Consider the following 20420-nt stretch of genomic DNA (forward strand, 5'->3'; position numbering starts at 1 on the left):
GTATATGGATTGGGACCTCCCTGAAGACGTGATGGAGGTGTTGCTTTCGGCCCGAAGGCCCGCAACTAAGCTCTGTACCGTTGCCGTTGGCGTAAGTTCTGCGACTGGTGCAGAGTTCAGAATGTGGATCCTTTTGCATGTGACATCCCCATGGTTCTGTCCTTTTTGCTTTCTTTGGCCCACAGGGGCTTGCAAGTGGGTACCATTAAAGGTTACCTGGCGGCGCTGTCCATCTTTAAGCGCTCATCTGAAGAATGTTCTTACTTTAAAATCCCTTTAATTTCACAGTTTCTGAAAGGGCTCACTAATGTGTTCCCTCCGTCGCCTTTCCTGGTGCCCGGTTGGGATTTAAACCTTGTTCTTAGGTTTCTTATGGGTGCTCCGTTTGAGCCTTTACATTCTTGCCCTTTGAGACTGTTGACTTTGAAAACTGCGTTTCTAGTTGCGGTTACTTCCGCTCGCAGAGTGAGTGAGTTACAGGCACTTTCTGTTAAGCCACCCTTCACTGTATTTCACAAGGACAGGGTTGTCCTTCGAGTTCGTCCTTCTTTTCTTCCAAAGGTAGTGACGGAATTTCATTTGGCCCAGAAGATTGTTCTTCCGGCTTTCTATCCTCCTCCGCATCCTGGTAAGGAAGAGGAGAGGCTCCATAGGCTTGATCCTAGGAGAGCTTTGAGCTTTTATGTTTCTCGCATGTCCCGGGTCAGAGTGGACGATCAACTCTTTATTGGTTACGCTGGTAAGCGCTTGGGGCAAGCTGTGACGAAACAGACTTTGTCACGCTGGATTATTTTGGCCATCTCGGAGTGTTACCGCTTGGCGGGTAAGGACCCACCGGCTGGCTTGCGGGCCCATTCTACCAGGGGCGTGGCTGCATCTACTGCCCTGCAGAGGGGTGTTCCTATTCGCAACATCTGTGATGCTGCCACCTGGGCTTCAGTACATACATTTGTACGGCATTATTCCCTCGATTCCATCAGAGGGCAGGAGCTGGCCTTTGGCAAGGCGGTCCTTTGCTCTGCTATTTGATTGGCTATTCTAAATTTTGTTTCTAAATTCTTTCCCTCCTCCTTGATTTGGTACTGCTTTGGGAGTCTGTCATAGATATGGAATACGTCGGAGGACCCAATCCCCTCGAAGAACAAGTTACTTTCTTACCTGGTAACGTTCTTTCGATGGGATGGTCCGACGACGTATTCCATATCGCTCCCACCCTGCCTTCCCCGCTGCAGAATTTCTGTTGCGATTGCAGCTTACGTTCCGCAAGGCTTTGTGTCGGACTGGCAGTTGACTAATGTCACACGTTCTGGGGGAAAAAACTACAACTGAGGCTACTGGCGTCGTGCGTCCTACTTATCACATCGGATGACGTCGGACGTCGGAGGAGGTCCTCGACGGCGGCGCATCGACGTCATCGACGCAGGACGCAGACGCCGAAAAAGTTTCCGAAGCAGCACAGCTGTGGTGATTACATGTCATAGATATGGAATACGTCGTCGGACCATCCCATCGAAAGAACGTTACCAGGTAAGAAAGTAACTTGTTCTTCTGATACAAGGTTTGTTTTAAGTTGTTGTAACATGTATCGTCCTCATCAGTCCAATGAACCTATTGAGGTGCAGCTGTTAGAAAGTGGCTGGGGCCCCATGCAAGCCAAAAGGGAGGACTTTGAACTGGAATAGTCCCACGGGTGTCGAGAAAGTGGTCTTTTGCTTATTGGGTTCCTATACAGGGACCTGCCAATATCCCTTGGTTAAGGTTAGGGTGGATAGGAATGTGGCACTTCCGAGTTTATCTATTAACTCATTGATGCGTGGCATAGGCTAGTCATCGAAGGCAGAGATGGCGTTAATCTGACTTCAGTCCTACGTAAAACCTTCTAGAATGATCAGGTTTAGTTACCAACACAATAGGGGAGGACCATGGGCTTGATGAGGGCTCGATAATGTTTGCCGTAAGCATGTTTTTCACTTCCTCAACAATTTATTTTGGAGTTCTGGGAGTCTATAGGCTTTCAAATGGACCACATTTCCCTTTGGAGTTCCTATATAAGGATAAGTAGTATGTACTCTCCCTGGTTTCTCGCAGAATACATCAGGGAATGCCATAACCAGGTCGCTTAACTATCTTGCTTTTGTCTAGATAGTTCTTGGGGAATAGACAATCTGGTACAAACAAGAAAATATCGAGGCGGATGCAGCAGAAGGATTTTCTTTCCACTCATTGAAGAGATTTATATGGTAAATGTGGGTCTTTTGTTTCCTGCCAGGCTGGGCTATTTTATAGGTACAGACCCCTGTTTGCTCTAGTACCTCATATGGCCCATGCCACTTTGAGACACGTTTATTTTCAGAGGTAGGTACGAGGACTAATACCTTTTTGTTCTACTGAAAAAGATCTTAAATGTACTTTTTTGTCACATGTGGACTTCTGTTGGGCTTGAGCCTTTTCCTTGTGAGTGTAGAATAGATTTCGAACGAGTTTCATATGCTCTCGCAACCGGTTAGCTGTTTGCGAGAGGGGAATAGATGCCTCTTCCCAGGTCTCCCGGAGCATGTCTAAGACATCTTGTGGTTCTCTACTGTAAAGTAGTTCAAAAGGAGAGAAGCTGGTGGATGCTTGGAGGGGGGTGGTGGGGGGGGGTCTTTCTTACTGCAAATAGGGCCCAGGGAATGATGCTATCCCAGTCCTTTCTATCGTTATCTTTCAATTTTCTTTAATCTTAAGGGTTTTGTTAAATCTCTCTACCAATCCGTCCATTTGGGTGTGGTAAACTGAGGTTCTTAAGGTAGAAGTATCTAGTAATTGTCACGATGCCTGCCCCAGACATCCGGAACAAGTCCATCTGTCCAGGCAACAGGCACCCAAGAAGACAGGAATTCCCAAAACCCTGCCTAGGGGCTATATGGGTTCATTCCTGGCGCCGTAGGCGGCAGGCTCATATTGCCAACTTTAAACTGTGCAGGTCATCCTGCAAAGAACTCATGTACAGGCCATCGTGAGGCCATGAAGGGACTACTTTCCTTTAGGAACTATTTTGCTGCTTGGGTGTGGTACTGGAACTTCTTACCTGGGAACTACTTTTTTGATGCTATTTAAACCACGCCCGAAGAGCAGCACACGCTTCGCGTTATTCTGCATCTTAGCAGCGTAACGCTCACCGTGTCTGCAGTCCAGCATCTAGTCTACAGCCACACCCGTCTTGTGTCCGGAGCCGATCCTAGAGAAAAGGAAAGAAGAAGAGAAGGTTAGAACAATTTCCATTTGGTCATCTTTTCCTGGAGCAGCTGCACCTGTGGATAAAGGAAAAAGACATTAAAATAAACCGCGTCGCATTGCCAACTGCAGTGCCGCACCATAATCGCCCGTCTTCGGAGCATCTCCACGACCCGGCGCAGCACCCGTTGAATCGCCGCCCGAAGCATCAGCATCTGAAAAGACAAGAACAAATAAAAGGTGAGCGGGGTTCCGCCAAAGACATTCTTTTACTTACCGCAAGATACTTACTCTGAATTTTACCGCTCGAGGCAGCGCTGGTCACCATCCTACATTAGACATTTTTGTCAAGGCGCCTCACCTGCAAAGAAGATGGAGAACTATTGGTTAATTACATTTGGAACAATATTACTTGCTAGACAGTGCTTGGTACAAACTGACTCTTACCTAAGCGCTACCTTCATCCTTCGAGGCAAACTCCTTGGATCACGCTGCAAGGGAAAAGTTATGAAAGGAGCAAGAGTGAATTAACAGACATCTGAACTCTAAAAGAACTATACATTCGGTTTACACACTACTTACCTCGGAGTCATTGTTGTCTGGAACTCTGCCAAATACCTTTGGATCAGTGAAGTAACTGAACCCCCTGCACTCTACGCAGGATGGAGAGTTCATCCTTCCAAACAATAAGGTGAGACTTTATGAAGGGGAATACTGGAAGTTTTCAGGGAAAATAGTGTTAGTGCAACCTTTCTACCACGGGTGGCTAATCCCCTTTACTGCTTTTAGGAAAATATTCCTGCGGGCCAGGCAGAGGAAACTGAGTGGGAAAGTGCAGTCGATCATCACTTCGCTACGAGTCACACTGGTGGAGACCGCAGCAGTCCAGCTTCGTTCGTCGCCCCTGTGGAATCCAGGTGAACGTAACAGTAATTCCTTGACTTCACCCAGGAGTGTGCTTATAAAAATTGGATCCCTGATCTGTTGTATTTTCCTTGGGAAAGCCAACCCTAAAAAAGAATGGTAATGTGTTTTAAGATTTGCTGGGTCGTATTGTTCCATATGGGGAACGCCATTGGGTAGTGTAATCAACCATTACGAGGACATATTTATTACCCAGTCTAGAGCTCAACGATCCAGTGATGTCCATCCCAATTCGGGAGAAAGAAACTTCTGATTGGTAAGGGGTTTAGAGGGGCAGGTAAGGGAATATGAGTGCTGGTTTTCTGGCATATTTCACATGTCTGGATGAAGTTCATGTCAGCATGGATACCTGGCCAATAAAATTTCCCACTGATATGGGTTTTGGTTTTAGATTGTCTTAAATGCCCCCCTGTCCGATGACAGTGTGCAATCTCTAGCACGATCTTAAGATGGGTTTTGGTGATTACTAATTGTGTTAGCTATGCATTCTCTGGAGGTTTCCTTTCTATATACTAATCCCTGTTTCAGGAAGAAAAAGGGGATCCCTTTTCTAGTCCTTCTCCCTCAGGAATCACCTGCAAGAAAGCCTCTACGAGTGCTGGATCATTTCGCTGGGCGAAGGCTAGATCGGGAAGGATGGTAGGTTCTTCTTCCCTCTTTGCCTCAGTGATTGGTGGTTCATCAGCCTCTCCAAAACCTAAGCTACTGCTCTGTTTCTGCTGGTTCACTTTCATCCTTAAAACAGGGAAATAGAGCCTTCTCAAGAATTCCCTGTGCGATTGTGTCCCCACAATGTATTTCAAATGGAGTTTAGCCATGGTTCTGCAAGAAAACCTTTGTCTCCCTGGAAGTCAGGTTCTATGACGCCTGCTAGAACGTCTACACCAAACTTCCAGGGTAGGCCAGAATTTTTAGGCCAATCTTGTATAGCAACCCTCAAGGGGGTATTACGACTACATTTGTGGGAATCATCCCTCTTTTCCCTGGAGGGATAGTAGCTTCTCTGCTGCTACAAATATGAAAGCCCATTGATTATTTTGTGGCGGTAGAGGGATCTGATGCTCTATGACTACATTTCTGATATTTTAGAGTCCCCCAATTTGTCTGTTGAGTCGCATCCCACTCATGACACCACATGTAAGGAACGTATGGTATCAAACAGTGAAGACTGACACAAGTCATCACAGTTAAAGAATGTTTATTGAACTTCAATGGGTTGGTTAAACACCTATCTAAACCTAAAGGATGGGAGCAAGCTACAACCATCAAATAATATCATAGTCCTAGGTGAGTCTCTATCAAAATAAAAGGGCCTATACTAATAAACCTATTACCAAACCTTCTAAATACAAAATGATGTGGGACAATAATTTATGCACAAACGATAGGATAGTTGAGCAGTTGGCTTCCCTTCCCCACATTTTCTGCACGGGTAAAGGTGGCACGTTCGAGCTTCGCACCCACTCTGACTCCTTTGCCACGAGGATACAGTTCAAAGCATAGCAATTGGGGCCTTCTGCCAAAGCCTCTCTCCCGTCTTTCTGCAGAGGGCCTGTCGTAACAACCAAGCATCAACGTTTCTTTCTTATCTGGATTTTTACATGCACAAGTTCAAGTGTTCATCATGGGTCTCGCTCCTTCAGGCTCGGACCCCTTTTTACCACAATGTTCACAATTGGTCTCCCTTGTTCGGGCTCAGACAATGTAATCTCACTTTCTACGTTTTCCTCTTGATATCAAAAATCGAAGACTTTCGAATGTGCCATAGGCTTTGCTTAAATTGTCACAGGACCACTTCAATTCACTTCGCACAATGTTTTTGCCAATGTTCTACTTTGGTTTCTGCCACTTCTTGGCAGGATACCTTAAGAGGCCTTCTATTGAGCAACCTCGTGGTGTCGGACCACTCTGTCACTGTTATTGTATCTTTCTCATTTAATGTTCAAACATTCATCAGCAATTAAGCTTTCCTGGTGTCTTTCATCGCACGCTTGCAACCTTGACTTCAACACAGACCGATCTTGCATAGGTCTCCCCAACTCACCAGCTGTGTTGATCTCTTTTGGTGCTGCTTTTGATCTAGGAGCTAAGGACGGTACCACAGCGGCTGCTGTTCCTCTTCGACTCGGTCAGCCGTGCAGTAGAGCCTCGGGTATCTACGACACACAATACCCTATTCTTCAGTCTACTTTTCTGGCTTCAAGCTTTCTAATCTGAAGGGTTCTGGAAAGTAACAGCTTCCCCGCTGAAAAAGGTCAGGGGTATCTCTCTCCTTGCATACCCTTCTTGGTTTGCCGTTTTCCTTCCTTCGTTCAACTGCCATCGGGAAAGTGCTGTTTCTTCGGTTGCTTTGCCTCACTCCGAGTGTGCTCTCCTGCTACCCCTTTTATCTGTGTAGGGTCGTTTAATGGAAGTCAAGTGTGATTGATTACCAGTGACTGCCGACCTTACCTGACCATAGTATTGGGACATGTCCAGTACAATGCTCGGGTATGAGTCTGTTTTCTCCCAGAGCGGGCTGTCTGTGTGAAAGTGTTTGTGTAGGGAAAGGGTGCTGGGGGGCTAGAGTTTCTAAAGATCCTATCGGGTAGGATGGGGTAAAGGTGTTACAGGGAAGGGAATACCGCGTCTCGCCATCTGTCCCCCTCACCCAGGTGATCCTCCCGCAATGGTCTACCCCTAGGGTCTGGATCTAAAGGCGATGGCCGTGCCCTGGCCATAAGAGAACCCCCAAGGGGCTTGCGGGTGAGACACCTTTTGTTTTTTCACAGTGGACATGAGACGTTGAGGTGGCCTCACCCACCCACGAGCTAGCAATAATTAAGTTGTGTGATTTGGGTCCCCTCCTGGGCTTCTTGGTGGGTGTCTCTACCTATTGGGTTAGGTGCCGTGGGGCCCTTTTTGCCGCCTGCATTGGTCAATATCTGTCTGTTTGCATCAGTCTTTGCTTTCCCACTCGTTCACTTCTGATTCTGATGTGAAGAGCCAAGTTGTAAGTCGTTTTCTCAATTGCAGGTGATTCCTTGTATTGCGCATGTTTTTTGGGAGGCAGTTCCAGGTTTTTGCTGCTGGGTGAGAGAAAGACGACCCTCTAGGCGAATGTTGTTGCTTGATCTGAGTGGTCTTGCCAGAAGGTAAATGGGTATTTTCTTTTTTAGGAACTCTGCTCCTTGGCCGTGGATTGCTCTGCGTTATGCACATAGTTATGAACCTTATTTGTTGTTTTATCGGTAGCCAGTGTATCCTTTTCAGCGCTGGGGTGATGTGTTCTCTTCGTGTTAGACTGAGCAGGAGTCTGGCTGCTGCGTTTTTGGATTAGTTGTTTCTTTAGTAGGCGTTCAGGCATTCCTATGTATAGGCTGTTGGCATAATCTATTCTGGACATGAGGGAGATGATGGTGATTGGTTTATGGGTGAAGCAGAGGAATGGTTCTAGTGTTAGCTTGTTGTCCATCAGGACTCCCAAGTTTTTTTTTACTTTTGTTGACGGTATCAGAGCTATTCCTAGGTCTGTCGGCCATGGCATGAAATATTTCATTTATAATGTGCCTGTACACAAGTGTTTCTAGGCACGACAAGACAAGGAGGGGAAACAAAAGGAGGACAAACTAGGGATCTTACTAGGCCTTGTGTCATTTAGATTGCACAAGTGCGAGCAAGACAGAAGGGGAGAAGTGCCACGGGCGTGGAAGAGGGAAGTCCAGTTTACTCACAAGTGCAGCCAGCGGGTGGCTCATCGGTGCAGAGAGAAGGGACTGTAGGATTGCAGATACAGACCATTAAGTGCTGGGGAGCCCGGAGGCAGTTCGAGGGCAACTGGACATGCAGGAGCCTATGCCAGAGTTCAGATGGTGACCAGTAAGCAGAGCAGTCGGTTGCATCACCAGGGTAGAGGAAGAGAGAGAGCGGAAGTGAAAAAGGTCTTGAGTTACTTCCGGAGATGGTTCTGCTCAAATTTGAGAAAGGCAGGGAGGCTGTTGCAGAAGGAGGCCCCAGCCAAGGAGATTGATCTGCCCCCAACTCTCTGCTTACAGAAGCGTCTGACCCTCCGATAGGTGGATGAGCGGAGAGCTCGAGAAGGAAAATGTTTGGAAGAGAAAGTTGGAGATAGCGTTGGCCCAGGCCCCAGAGAGCCTTGCAGACGATGCAGAGGGTCCTGAACTTGATGCTTGCAGCCACAGGGTGCCAGTGAAGGGATTTCCGAGCTGGAGAGATACGATCCCTGGGCTTGAGGCCAAGGAGAAGTCTCGCAGTCCTGTTGTGGATATGTTTTGAAATGTCGTTTTCGCCGTTTTTGGGCATAACCATTATTTCTGTTTTGCCTGGGTTGAGTTTGAGGCAGTTTGTGTTCTTCCAACCTTCTTGTAGAGTGTTTTCCAGCTTTGTTTTCTTCTAGTGTCTTGTATTTTGTAGATGATCTGTGTGTCTTCGGCGTAGTCGTAGCATGTGAAGCTGTGTCTTTTAATGAGCTTGATTAGTGGAGTCGGGTAGACATTGAAGAGCAGTGGAGATGAGGAGGATTCTTGTGGTACTCCACAGGTGGTTTCCCTTGGAGAGGATTTAAAATATTTAATCCAGACTGTTTCTGTTCTCTATGTTAGGAATTATTGAATCCATTGTAGGGCTAGGTCAGTGATTACTACTTCTTCCAGTCTCCAGATGAGGATGTCATGGTTGACTGTGTCGAATGCTGCAGAGAGATCCAGAAGTCTCCGAGCTGCACTTGTGTCTGAGTCTGCATATGTCTTTAGGTCGTCCCATATTGAGAGGCGTGCCGCTTTCCATTCCTCTCATAGGTCTGAAGCCGACTTGTGCCTGGTCCAGCACTAGGTGTTTTTCTATGTGTTCTTGTTATTTTATACACATAGGTTTCAAGCAGTTTCACTGGTTAGGGGATATTTGAGATGGGCCTGTAGTTGGAGAGGTTTTCCACGTTGGCTGCTGTGTCCTTGAGTGGTTTGATTATACTCGTTCTCTAGTAAAACATGGCACTGAAATAGCCGACTTTATCGCCCAAACGAAAGTGTTTTTTTTGGCTGCGGTTAGGCAAGATTGTATGCAGTACCCTTTGGGGGCACTACAATAACCTTGACCTCCTGGCAATAGGAACACGACCTTTGGTATAAGTCTGTACTACACAGGTTGGTAGTGTGTTGAGCAACCAGGCTTATCTCAAAAGGGGTTCGTGTGAGCTGTAGGGGAGTTAGACATTCACAGTGACAAGTATTCAAATAAACACTTACACACAAGGTTTCTAGAATAAACGATTAATTTATTTATCAGTCAGTTAAAGTAAGTCTTCTTCAGAAGGGGGCAATCTACCAGTAACAATCAAATATACTTTTAAAAAAACACTCTTAATATTTCTAAATTAGTAAGTACCCTTTTGGGATGGCCCACAGACACTACCTACACCCTCAGGTGACTTCAATAGCTAGTGTGCAGGGGACATTAATATATCACTGTTGCATTTAGACTATTCTTGTAATGTCAAAGGAAAGAATTATTAGAACACACAAGAGACCACAAATATTCTCAAGCAGGCAAATACGTTTGAATCTCCCCCCACCCCCCTACTAAGAGTCTTTCAGTGTAACAGGCTAAGCCAAAGTCAATGGGCAAAAGTCTATATGGGCTGAAGCACTTCTTGGTATGTAAGTAAGAAAAGTCTTTGCACAATGTTTTAGAAGTCTTTGAAGAAAAAGAAGATTCAATGTAGGGCCACAAGCTGTTTGACGTGTGAGTAGTAGAAGATGCAAGCAACTCTACAGCAGGAGGCAAGCTCTCTCAGACTTTACAATACCTTTAGATTGAAGAAAAAGTGCAGCAGATGACTCCTGTTCCTGTGCAGCTCTGCAGATCTCACTGTTCCTGGGCCTCAGTCGTAGGGACAAGAGGGAGGACTTCTGGGGACTCCTGCAATGCAATCGGACAGTCACCGCTTGCAACTGGCAAACTTCAAACGAGTGGCTATTCAGTGTTTCAGCTCCTTGTGTCTACCGCAAATAGCAACACCGCGGTTCCTGGCTGTTGAGATGGAGTTTCCTTGCTTCTGGGGTCCCGCACTCTGTTAAGGGGGCTAAGGCATTCAATCATTCGTACAACGTCAGGATATTTTTGCAGCCCAGCAATCTGGTTTTCGCCGCAATTATGGGACAAGCTGCTCTGCTTGATATGAAGTCACATGTTCCTGGTACTATTGAGAATGGGAACACAGCGATGCTCCTGCTATTGGTTCTTGCTGCCGCCTTTGACTTGGTGGACCATAGTCTTTCGTCAGATAGACTGTCCACCACTGGCTGATGTTCCTTCTGTGCCACACAATGGTTTAAATCCTTTCTTGGTCCAAGAAACGTAAATGTTTTAAAGGGTACTGCGTATTCCAGCAGAACCGTTCTCCCGTCTCTCAGGGGTCTTGTTTGTCGCCCTTGCTTTTTAATGTCTACTGAAGGCACTTATGTGATCTTCTATGTAATTTTGGGGGATATATTTTGCAAATTATGCTGATGATACCCAGATTGTAATAGGGTTATCTGGTGTACACAATAATGATTGAGCAGCTTAATACTATTTTCGTAGCAATACAAAAATGGATGGCACTGAATTCCTTCGCTCTGAACAATTCTAAGACTGAGTTTCTTATCTTAGGTATTAACACATGCTGTAAAAGCTTGATCCTAAATATGCGAGTTTTTTTATAACAGCTAAACACATTATTCTGGTCTCAGAATCCGTGAAGACCTTGGGAGTCTTTTTTGACCCCAGTTATCCTTTAACGGGCAGGTTAATTACCTTAAATCCACATGCTACTTTTTTGCACAGTTATTATGGCATATTCATCAATTTTTAACTGATGTAAATCGAACAATGGTAGCAGTTGCTATTATTAACTTTAATCTGGATTATTGCAACAGTTTACGGATTGGGACCTTACAGACTAACATAGAACAATTCCCAAGTTATTCAGAACGGAGCTGTACGCGCTGCTTGTGGCCTGAAGCATGAAGCACATGGGACTGAAGCTCACAGGAGTTTACATTGGTTGCCAAATCGGCAAAGGTTGCAATATAAGGACCTAATTAGAATTTTCAAGTGCTTCCATGACGAGGCCCCTTCCTATCTAAAGACCAGGATCACAAGGAATCCCATCAGACGCACCTTACACTCCAATAACATCACTCGGCTGAGGCAACCATGTACTTGCCTGAAGAAAATCGGTGGGGGGGGGCAGCTTCAATCTCTGGGCCCCTGCTCAATGCAACATCCCAAACACCTTGCCGACAGTGATTCGACTGGTCTTTTCAAGAAAAATGTTAAGGCACTTCTTTTTGATGAAGAGTTTGGTTACATGACCATATAACCTCTACTGTTCATCTTTGCTTCTCCCCCCCCCCCCTTTTTTTTGTTATCTGTGTTGTTTTTCTTTGTGAGCGCCCTGAGGCGTGCGGGTTAGTGGCGCTATAGAAGAGGGCAGATTCATAGATGCATGTTTGAAAGTTTGTGGTGTTTCCCTGTTGAAAGTGATAAGTTGAAGAGGTTTTTGTAGTATTCCATTGGTGTGCCTTGAGTCAGGATTGACCTTGTATGTCTGTCGACAGGGGCCCATGGGGAACCAGCTTGATGAATGTCTAGGGCACTAACCAACCCAGTCCTCTTTCTTGCAGAGCCACGTGAGCGCCTGGAGACTGCCCCTGGGTGGTAGCGGTGCGCGGTAGAAGTCAACATCACATGAAAGCTTGTGATGGTTCTGGATTTGTGTTCACTGTGTGTCGACTGCGGGTGGTGTAGACTTCATGCCCCCACAGCTGATCTTACATCGCCTCCTGACCCCTAACTGTTCCATTTGCTGCCCCTGGTAGTGTCGCCCTCCTAGAACTGACGTATGGGTGATGCACAATTACATTAATCCGTTGGTCCGTTAATAGTGATTTTATTTCCATCTGCTTCATTGCCCCATACTTGGATCCCCTCCCATAGTGACAACATCCTTTTTATTTTCTTCATTGCAGAAATCCATAACCACGAACCCTGCTCCAAGCTCTTCAGGTGAGTCACACCTTGTGCTTTTATATTTGTATCCTTGCTTTGGGGTTGGGTCCTAAAAAGAAACTGGGACATTGTGCTGCCTACCCTCTCTCTGAGGCCTTGCTGACGGCCTTTGCTATGGTGGGCAAAGTAGCACAAACGAGAAGATGAATGTCTGTTTCCTCTCCAAATGTAAAGAAATGTAATTCAACCTTTGCCCTTCCCAGACAAGGTAAGAGAAAGCCTTACATCACCTGGGAATGGCCATATTCCTGCACCGTTGGCTCGGATGGATAATCATTGAAATTCTGTGCCTTTGGCCCAGCGGAGCATTGGCATCATTATTACGATGGTATTTATTGAGCGCGGACCTACTTCAAGAAGCAACAGAGTGCTTTACAGGGGTATACAACAGTAAAGAGGCATATCAGAGCACTCTTCAAAGGTAACAGAACCGGTATACAGCAGGTGGTAGGATACAGAGGAGCGCTACAGCTGTAACGGGTGGCGCGGAGGAGAGGGCTGGACGGTGTCTAGCGAGTCGGGTGGTGCAGGGGCAACGTGATGGACTAGGTGTTGAGGAGAGACTCCTTCAATAGGTGGGTCTTGAGTTCTTTTCTGAATTGTAGGATCGTGGGGGCGAGGCTGATGCAGACAGGGAGGCGAATCCATCGCCTTGGGGCGTAGTCAGAGAAGGCTTGTTTTCTGTTCTTTTCCTTTTTGCAGTGGCGAATTTCAAGCCTGCACGTGTCCTGGCTTCTGGTGGTGCGCTGTCCACCAGAGATGCTGAGTTTATCCGCAAGGTAGCTGACTAACTTGAAGGTGACAGCCTTATAGATGATGCAGCAAGACTTGAAGGTGATTTGTGCTTGCAGTGGGAGCCAGTGAAGGTCGATGAGGGCTGGGATGATGTGGTCCTATCTGCGTTGGACCATTGATGAGGCGGGCGTGCAGCCGAGTTTAGGACACTTCTCAGGGGAACAAGGGAGGACGACGGGAGACATTCTAGGAGTGCACTTGACCAGGTGGGATAGGACCAGTGCTTGAAATGTGGATCTAAAGATGTCCAGAGGGGGAGGTCGGGCTTAACTTTCCGCAGGAGGGAGATGTTGGGTAAGATTTTCAAAGCAATGATAAATCTTCCTGACTTGTGTCGACTCCAGAACTTTTTGCTTTATTGGTGGATTATTTTTCCCTATACCTCAGTGAGTGGGAACGGTTTGCTTTTTTTTTTTTTATGGGTTTCATTTTTAAGACTCGCCATAGTGTATTTTAAATTTGATCCACTTTGACAAAATTTGGCACATACTGCCTATTGTTGCTTGGTTGCCCTTGGAGTTTGCCTCTTTTTCTTTTTTCCAAATTAAACTTTATTGGCATTTTTGCGAGAGCAGTTCAACCATACAGCCCCCATTGAGGCAACAGAGGTAATAAAATGAACATTAAGCAATCTCTAATACCTCGAAGTCCATCCGCCACCAGTAACAACCATCAAACCTTAAACCTAAACCCCCACTCCTCCCCAAACTATGGCTCATTCACATCTAGTCTACTTAGCATGTTGCATCAATGCAGAATCCTGTTATAAGAGTCCCTTTACGCCTTTTGACCATTTACATCTCCCCATGGGGATAGTATTCCCACGGTGGGGCTCCCTTCACCCCCGTCCAATTTACCAGAAGCTCATTGGCTCATTCTAATCTGGGTGATACATACATATGCACAAATTCCACCCAGTCCATCTCGAGAGATCCACCAACCCCGTGGAGCCCCGCCATAATTTGTTCCATCACATACATATTTTTGGCCACACTGATCCACTCCTTTTTACTTGGGGTGTGCAGGTTCTTCCATTGGATCGCCAGACATGCCCGGCTGCAAGCAGCAGGCCCGCCGCCATCGGGGGGTCTGGAGCACTCTCCACCCACCTTCTATCCCGAACAAGACCAGCAATGGGGCTTTCACTCTGGCTATGCCCTCGAGCTCCTTGATCCAACCCAGGATATCATCCCAGAACACCTTGGCCCTTGGACACCCCCGCCACATGTGCCAGTAGTGTGCCCTAATCCCATATTCTTGCCACCACAGAGGGCTGACATTTTGTACATCTTGGAAAGTCTAACCGGGTTGGATTGCCACCTGTGCAGGAGCTTAATTGCGAGTTTATATTGGCAGGATATTGAGGTCCGCAAGGTGCCCCTGCAGACTTTGTCCCAATGAAGTTGGTCCAACACCCCCCCCCCAGGTCTCTCTCCCATCGCTTCCTTAGCTTCACAGTGGACCCCTCGCTTGCCTCCACAAGGGCTCTGTACTTGGGTGAGATCAGCCCCCTCCCCTCCATCCTAGTGTCTAGGAGTCTCTCGAAGGGGTGAGGTCCCTCTGGATTTGTTCCCTCTAGCCCTCCCTTGTCAGTGCCCCCTTAAGTTGGAGAAGGAGAAAGCACTCTGATTTGAGTGGCATTATAGTAAAGCTTCAGGTAAGAAAGGCCCCCACCTCCTTTCTCCTGATGATATGATATGATAATGTATTTCTATCGCGCTTATACACACGCGCTTCATAGCGCGACAAGGCAAGGGAGGAGAACAGGGGAAGACCAAAACAACGATCTTACTAGGCCCTGTGACATTGAGTACGCGCAAGTCTAGGGGAGAGGGATGGGGTAAAAGTGCAAGGGAGGAGGTAGAGGTGGAAGGGGTGTCAGACAAGTGCAGGTAGGGGGACTGTAGTGTTAAACGGGATTTCATATTGTGCCTCCTTTATTGTATATATTCGCCCAAGCCCAGTCGCTCTGCAAAGAAATCCGCGTTGCGAAGTTCTGACCTTAGATCGACTTAGCCGCCATTTTAGGTCCATCCGCCATTTTGATTTCCATCTGAAAGTCACTCTGTGTTCTAAAATGGTGGACAGTGTTCTCCTGCTTGTAACCTAGCCGTCCTGACCTTCACATAGGTTAATGTCTAAACTGCCCGTAGGTTAAATGTTTGGTTCATGTAATGAGACCCTGTCCTACATTCCATGCTACCAAACTCTTAATCTCCTCCCGCCTCTTTCCTACACTTTGGACTACCTATATCTCATCTTGCCCCCTTAAATCCATCTACCACTCTGCTGTTCGTACCCTATGTCCCCTTACCTCCCGTGACTCCATCTCTACTTCGCTCTCTTACCTTGGCTGGCTACCATTTCACTCCCAACTTAAATTTCACTTTCTCTGCCTTGTCTTCAAACCCCTCCATGGTCTCGCTCCCCCTTATCTCTCCTCCCTTTCTACTCCCCCTCCCGTTCCCTATTATCCGCTGACCATTTCCTTCTCACTGTACCTCCATCCCCCTGTGCCTCCTCCCATCTCCTAGCGCCTCTGCACTGGAACTCCCTTCCTCTCGCAATCCGCTCCACCGCGAACTTCTCCTCATTCTGCACTTCCCTTAAATCTCTCCTCCTCCACTCTCCTCCTTGAAACCCTCTTCCTCCCTCTGCATCACTCCCTCCTTATTCTTTCCCCTTGACTATCTCCCTCCCCTCTCCCACCTCCCCTCTCTCTCTCCCTTCCCTTTCCCTCCTCCAACTAATCACCCCCCCACCCAGTCCCACTCCTCTATTCCCCCTTTCCCCTTCAGTTAATTGCTCTTTTCACTGTTTTGTCGAATGATTCATATTGTAATTTTGCTTCCACCGTTATATCAATTGTTTTTATGTATTAAGTTGTTCCACTGTACAGCGCCTTGGTGTAAAGCGCTTTATAAATCAATAAATACAAAATACAAATACATTTGACCTGTAGATTGAGGATTACTTGCGCCAACAAGTCTGATCCGCGGAGATACATCAAATACAATGTTGTGTAAATACTAAACGTGGACATTTGTTGAACTGAATTGTATAGGACGTGTACTAAGGCTTAATGTTAAATCCGAAGATACACTGTTACCACTGTGACTTGTTGTTGTACAAACTGGATATAATCCACATGCATATAGATGGACTAACTAGCAGTGAATTCGACACGAACCCTAGACCGAGAATTATTAACCTGCCGAGGGGCTGGACATTACGATTGGAAACTGTATAAAAGATGTGAATATTCAGACGTCCAGTACCTCTCACTTCTCACACCGAAAGGGCTGGTATTCGCTGTGATGTACTTGGGGTCAGATAGCTATCTGATACTTTGTTTCTTTGTAAAACTGTACAGTTATAGAATAAAGATCTGTGAATCTTTATAAGCTTGTGTTTGATGTATTTCCTTTTGGGGTACTCAGCCTCGATATTTTCTTTTGCTTTTACTGATGGCGCCCGAATAGGGACCCTCAAGATTGATGCCAGCTCGTTGAAGGTTGACGCGGCTATCGGACCAGGATCGGACGGTGTAAAAGGGGGCCCCTTTCTTGGATGAGACGCGACACTCAGCAGCGCTGCACGACTCGATCCCTGGACGGTGAGCATGCGGTCCGAGTCGGCATCTTGACGAGGGTCCATATATTGAGGCGGGCAGATTTGCCGAAATCACCAACCACGTGGGACCTCAGTTAGAATTTTGTAATCCGATCGGACCTCCTTAGGATTTGATCAGGTGAGTCGTGACCCGATTCTTAAGTATCCTGATAATTTGTTTTGGCGTATTGCACTCACGAGTACAATTATTGACCAGGTAATGCCAGTATTCTGATATGCCTGGGAAATTGTCTGTCTGCTTCAGGGCGTTATTCCGCAGTGATAGACAATCTTTGGAATTTGGCCGACCGGCGCCAATGGAGGGGTCGCCGGCGTGTACTATGTACTGTAAGCACGGCATTGGTAGTATAGTATTTAATGATATTTGGCACAGACAAACTGGACATGCTTCTGAACTTCAGTGGCCAATCAATGGTAGTTTTGAAATTCCTTGTATTGAATTTTTAGAATCCATATTATTGAAGAAAAAGGCTAGACCTGCAGCATTCGATGTATTACAGAATTGGAAGAAAGAAGCTATGCAGCAGCTTAAGAGTAGAGAAAAGCATGCGCGCCGTCATATGACGAATGCCGAAAAAGCGTTGTTATATGACCAGAATAAACAGTCTGAGTCAGTTAGGAATATGGTTGGGGCTTTTTCACTCGGTATTCAGAAAATCTATCCTTCTAAAGACTCATGTATCTGATGAACTTATTGACAAACTTCTGAATGAATGAAGGCCTGGTGCCACTGCGCCACCTCCGTATGTTCCTCTTCCTGCTGTCGTTCATCCTCCCGTTGTTCCTCCTGCTCTTCCTATTGCTCCTCTTAATGTTCCTCTTCCTCCAGCTATTGTTCCTCCTCTTTAGTCACTCCTCCACCTGTTCCTTCATCTTTGCCTGCTGTTACGGGTCTGGTGGCCTTGCCTTCCGCGCCAGTGATAGTACCTTTGTTTCCGGATGTTCAAAATTTGCCCACTCTCCCTCTTCCAAGTGGTCCTACACCTCTTGTAGTAGATCGGGATCGAGGGTTGTAACTCGTAATACTGTGTCTTCAGAGAAAAAGCATGAGTTGACTGCATAGGCTAAACATTGCATGGAGCGGGGTGAACAAGCTGATGTTCTTGCCACACTTTGTAATTTAGACAATTTTCCTGAGAAAAACATTTTTGAGGGATTAGGAATTCATTTGTGTAATGTGGAACAGGCTAAATGGTATAGATCTCCCATAAGGGTTAAAGGATCTGAATACTTTAGCATTCTGTAGAGATACTGCAGAGAAAGTACAAGAGCATGTCGAGAGGGCTTTTGGGTATAGAAGGGAGTTGGAAAGGTTAAAGCATGAAGATGTAGATGGTGATAGTTTGGACGCTATGTTAGTACAGACACGGTTCTTTCCTTGTCGTAAATCGATAAATGAGGAAACGCGAATTGGTACGAAGGATGCGATTAGGTAGATCTCAGACACGTACATAACTCCCGTTGAGGTATATGATACGTATAGTCAGTATACGCCAGAAATGCAGAGGAAAGTGATACAGGTAATGGTAGAGTTCCTGCAGGATGAATGCGTAAAAAGAAAGATTTGTTGTCCCGCAGAGTTATTGAGTATTTATAAGAGGGCTTTTTCGTTTGACACTCCTTCAGCTGCTTTAGCGCTCCATTTAGCTCTGTTACTTAGTAAGCATTCAGAGTTGCCTACTTCTCAGTTGCCTATGAGAGAGGTTCCTAAGTAGAGATTCCCGCTGATGCTGCAGCAGATACACCTGCCCAGGATATCCCTGCACATTATGTGTCGCAGTTGGTTCACGTCCCGTTCTCGAGTCAGGAAGTGAACACCATAAAACAATCTATTCCTGATATTAGGAAGAATCCGACGGGGTTCTACAAAGAAATAGAGTCCGTCTTGCAATCATCAATATTCACCTTAAGTGATATTGATTTATTTCCCGTACTCCTGCCTGTTGACTTGTGGAAGCCAATTAGGACTGTGGATGATGTACCAGGGTTAGGAGATTCATGGGATACTATGGCTAGACTCGATGGAGAAAGGCCAGCTGGCGAGAGACCACCACAGGTAATACTAACTCTGCCTGATAGAATAGTCACAAAATTGAAAACTATAATTCCTGAGAGAAGGATTATTTGGGACAAGCTTACGGCCTGTCAGGTCCCTGGGCAACAGAAGATGTCAGGTTAGGCATCATAATTAGTCAAGAGTGTAGTAGTGGTTAAGGAGGGTAATTTGCATTGAAAAAGTATTTCCATAATCTCATCTATTCAGCCAGCAACTATTGTTCCAACAAATGATGGAGGACTTCCTGTTCAGCAGTGATTGGCCAGTGTCTATTGTGATGTGGTTTGGAACCTCTGGAGAGGTTCTAAACCGCCTTTCATCAAGATCAGCTCAGGAATGGTCACAGCGTTCAAGAGCTCCACAGTAAAGACAAGATACCAGAGAAAAGAAAATACATCTCCTTAAAGAAAATCTACAACTTGAGTCAGAAACTACTTCAGATAAGTGACGGAGAAAGTAGATCAAGGGTATGTTCGAAGATGGAAATGTTTTAACAACTATAAGAAAACTGATTGCAAGTCTCCATGTACAGTGTAAATATTAGTAACTCAAAAGTAAAATACATTATTTTTGACAGTTAAGATGAAAGTTGTTTATTACTTGTTAATTCGCATAGTAAAACAATGTGCGCGTGTATCTACATCAGTTGCTGAAGTTGCGCGTGAACGTTTGCATGAGAGCGTTTCGGTTTTGAGTTTTCCTCTCGTATGAGGAAAGCACCTAGAAGCGTGTCTTGCGTGCCGGCGTACGTATTAGGAATAGCGTCGGAAGAAGCCAGTAGAAGGAGTGGCGTAGTTTAATTTCGGACGCTGCTACGTGTAAGAAGTAAGCTATTATACGGCCGCGGTGAGACTGTTTTAAGCGCGGTAAAGGAAAAGTTGTCTGAAGCTTTTATTTGGCGGCCAGTCCTTAGAAGATACGTGCGCGCGGAAGCTGTTTAAGAGGCATTTTTCTTTAGCGGCGAGTTTTGCAAAAGGTACACGCCTGTATGTTAATAGTTATTCAAAGGACAGAGTGAAAGTTAAAGGACTTGCAAGTGGAAATATGCAAACGCAAACCAGCAAGTGAATACAGACTTTACTTAATTTAACAGAAGTCATAAGATATTAGTCAGAAACAAGTTAACAAGGTCTAGGGTTTTGTAGTGTTTAAGAGAGCAGAGAAAGAATTCCAAGTTTTACAAAAGAAATACTGCATAAAGACTATTTATTGGTACTTGAATAATCTCTCAGAGGGTGAGAAGAAAAGGTCACTATTCAAAGCTCAACAACCCAGCAGTGTGAACAATTACAAGTGGCAGCAATTTGAGAAGTACCAATAAGCCTCTAAGCAAAAGGCAGAGGTAGTCCGGTAATTGGTGGTATTAAAATGGGAAAATAAATAATTTCTACGTAGAAGAATGTTTGAATGTTAATCAGAGATGTGTTATTTGCAGGTTATCCAGTGTTCCAAGGAATAAGGAGACCTGAGGATTCCTGACCATTTGTTGTTTTCTCCACTTCCCCCTTTCCCTGATTTGGTCAATCTAGCAGTTGTCTATTTGACTGTTGGGTAGACTGGATTGGAGGATTGGGTGGGCTTACGTCTGCTCCTGCAGGATTTCGGCACTGGGACCTGATACGGCCTGTGTCCAAGGGAAATCTGAGGGTGCTATTGAGTTCTTTAACCGGTTCAAACAAGTATTTTCAGATTACAGTGGGCAACACTTAAGCACAGAGTCTGGGAAACGACTATTCGTGGACAAATT

General features: G+C 45.8%; 1 protein-coding gene across 1 annotated transcript in view; it reads left to right on the plus strand.

The window, feature by feature from the left end:
* Window positions 1-20420, plus strand: part of ABRAXAS2 (abraxas 2, BRISC complex subunit) — a 266581-nt gene that overhangs the window by 86759 nt on the left and 159402 nt on the right. Inside the window, exon 3 of the mRNA XM_069612044.1 lies at window positions 12150-12186. Within this exon, the coding sequence (XP_069468145.1) occupies window positions 12150-12186 (37 nt within the window). The remainder of the gene's footprint in view (window positions 1-12149; window positions 12187-20420) is intronic.

Source organism: Ambystoma mexicanum, chromosome 8 (assembly GCF_040938575.1).
Source record: "Ambystoma mexicanum isolate Mex_15411 chromosome 8, UKY_AmexF1_1, whole genome shotgun sequence".
Taxonomy (NCBI): Eukaryota; Metazoa; Chordata; class Amphibia; order Caudata; family Ambystomatidae; genus Ambystoma; species Ambystoma mexicanum.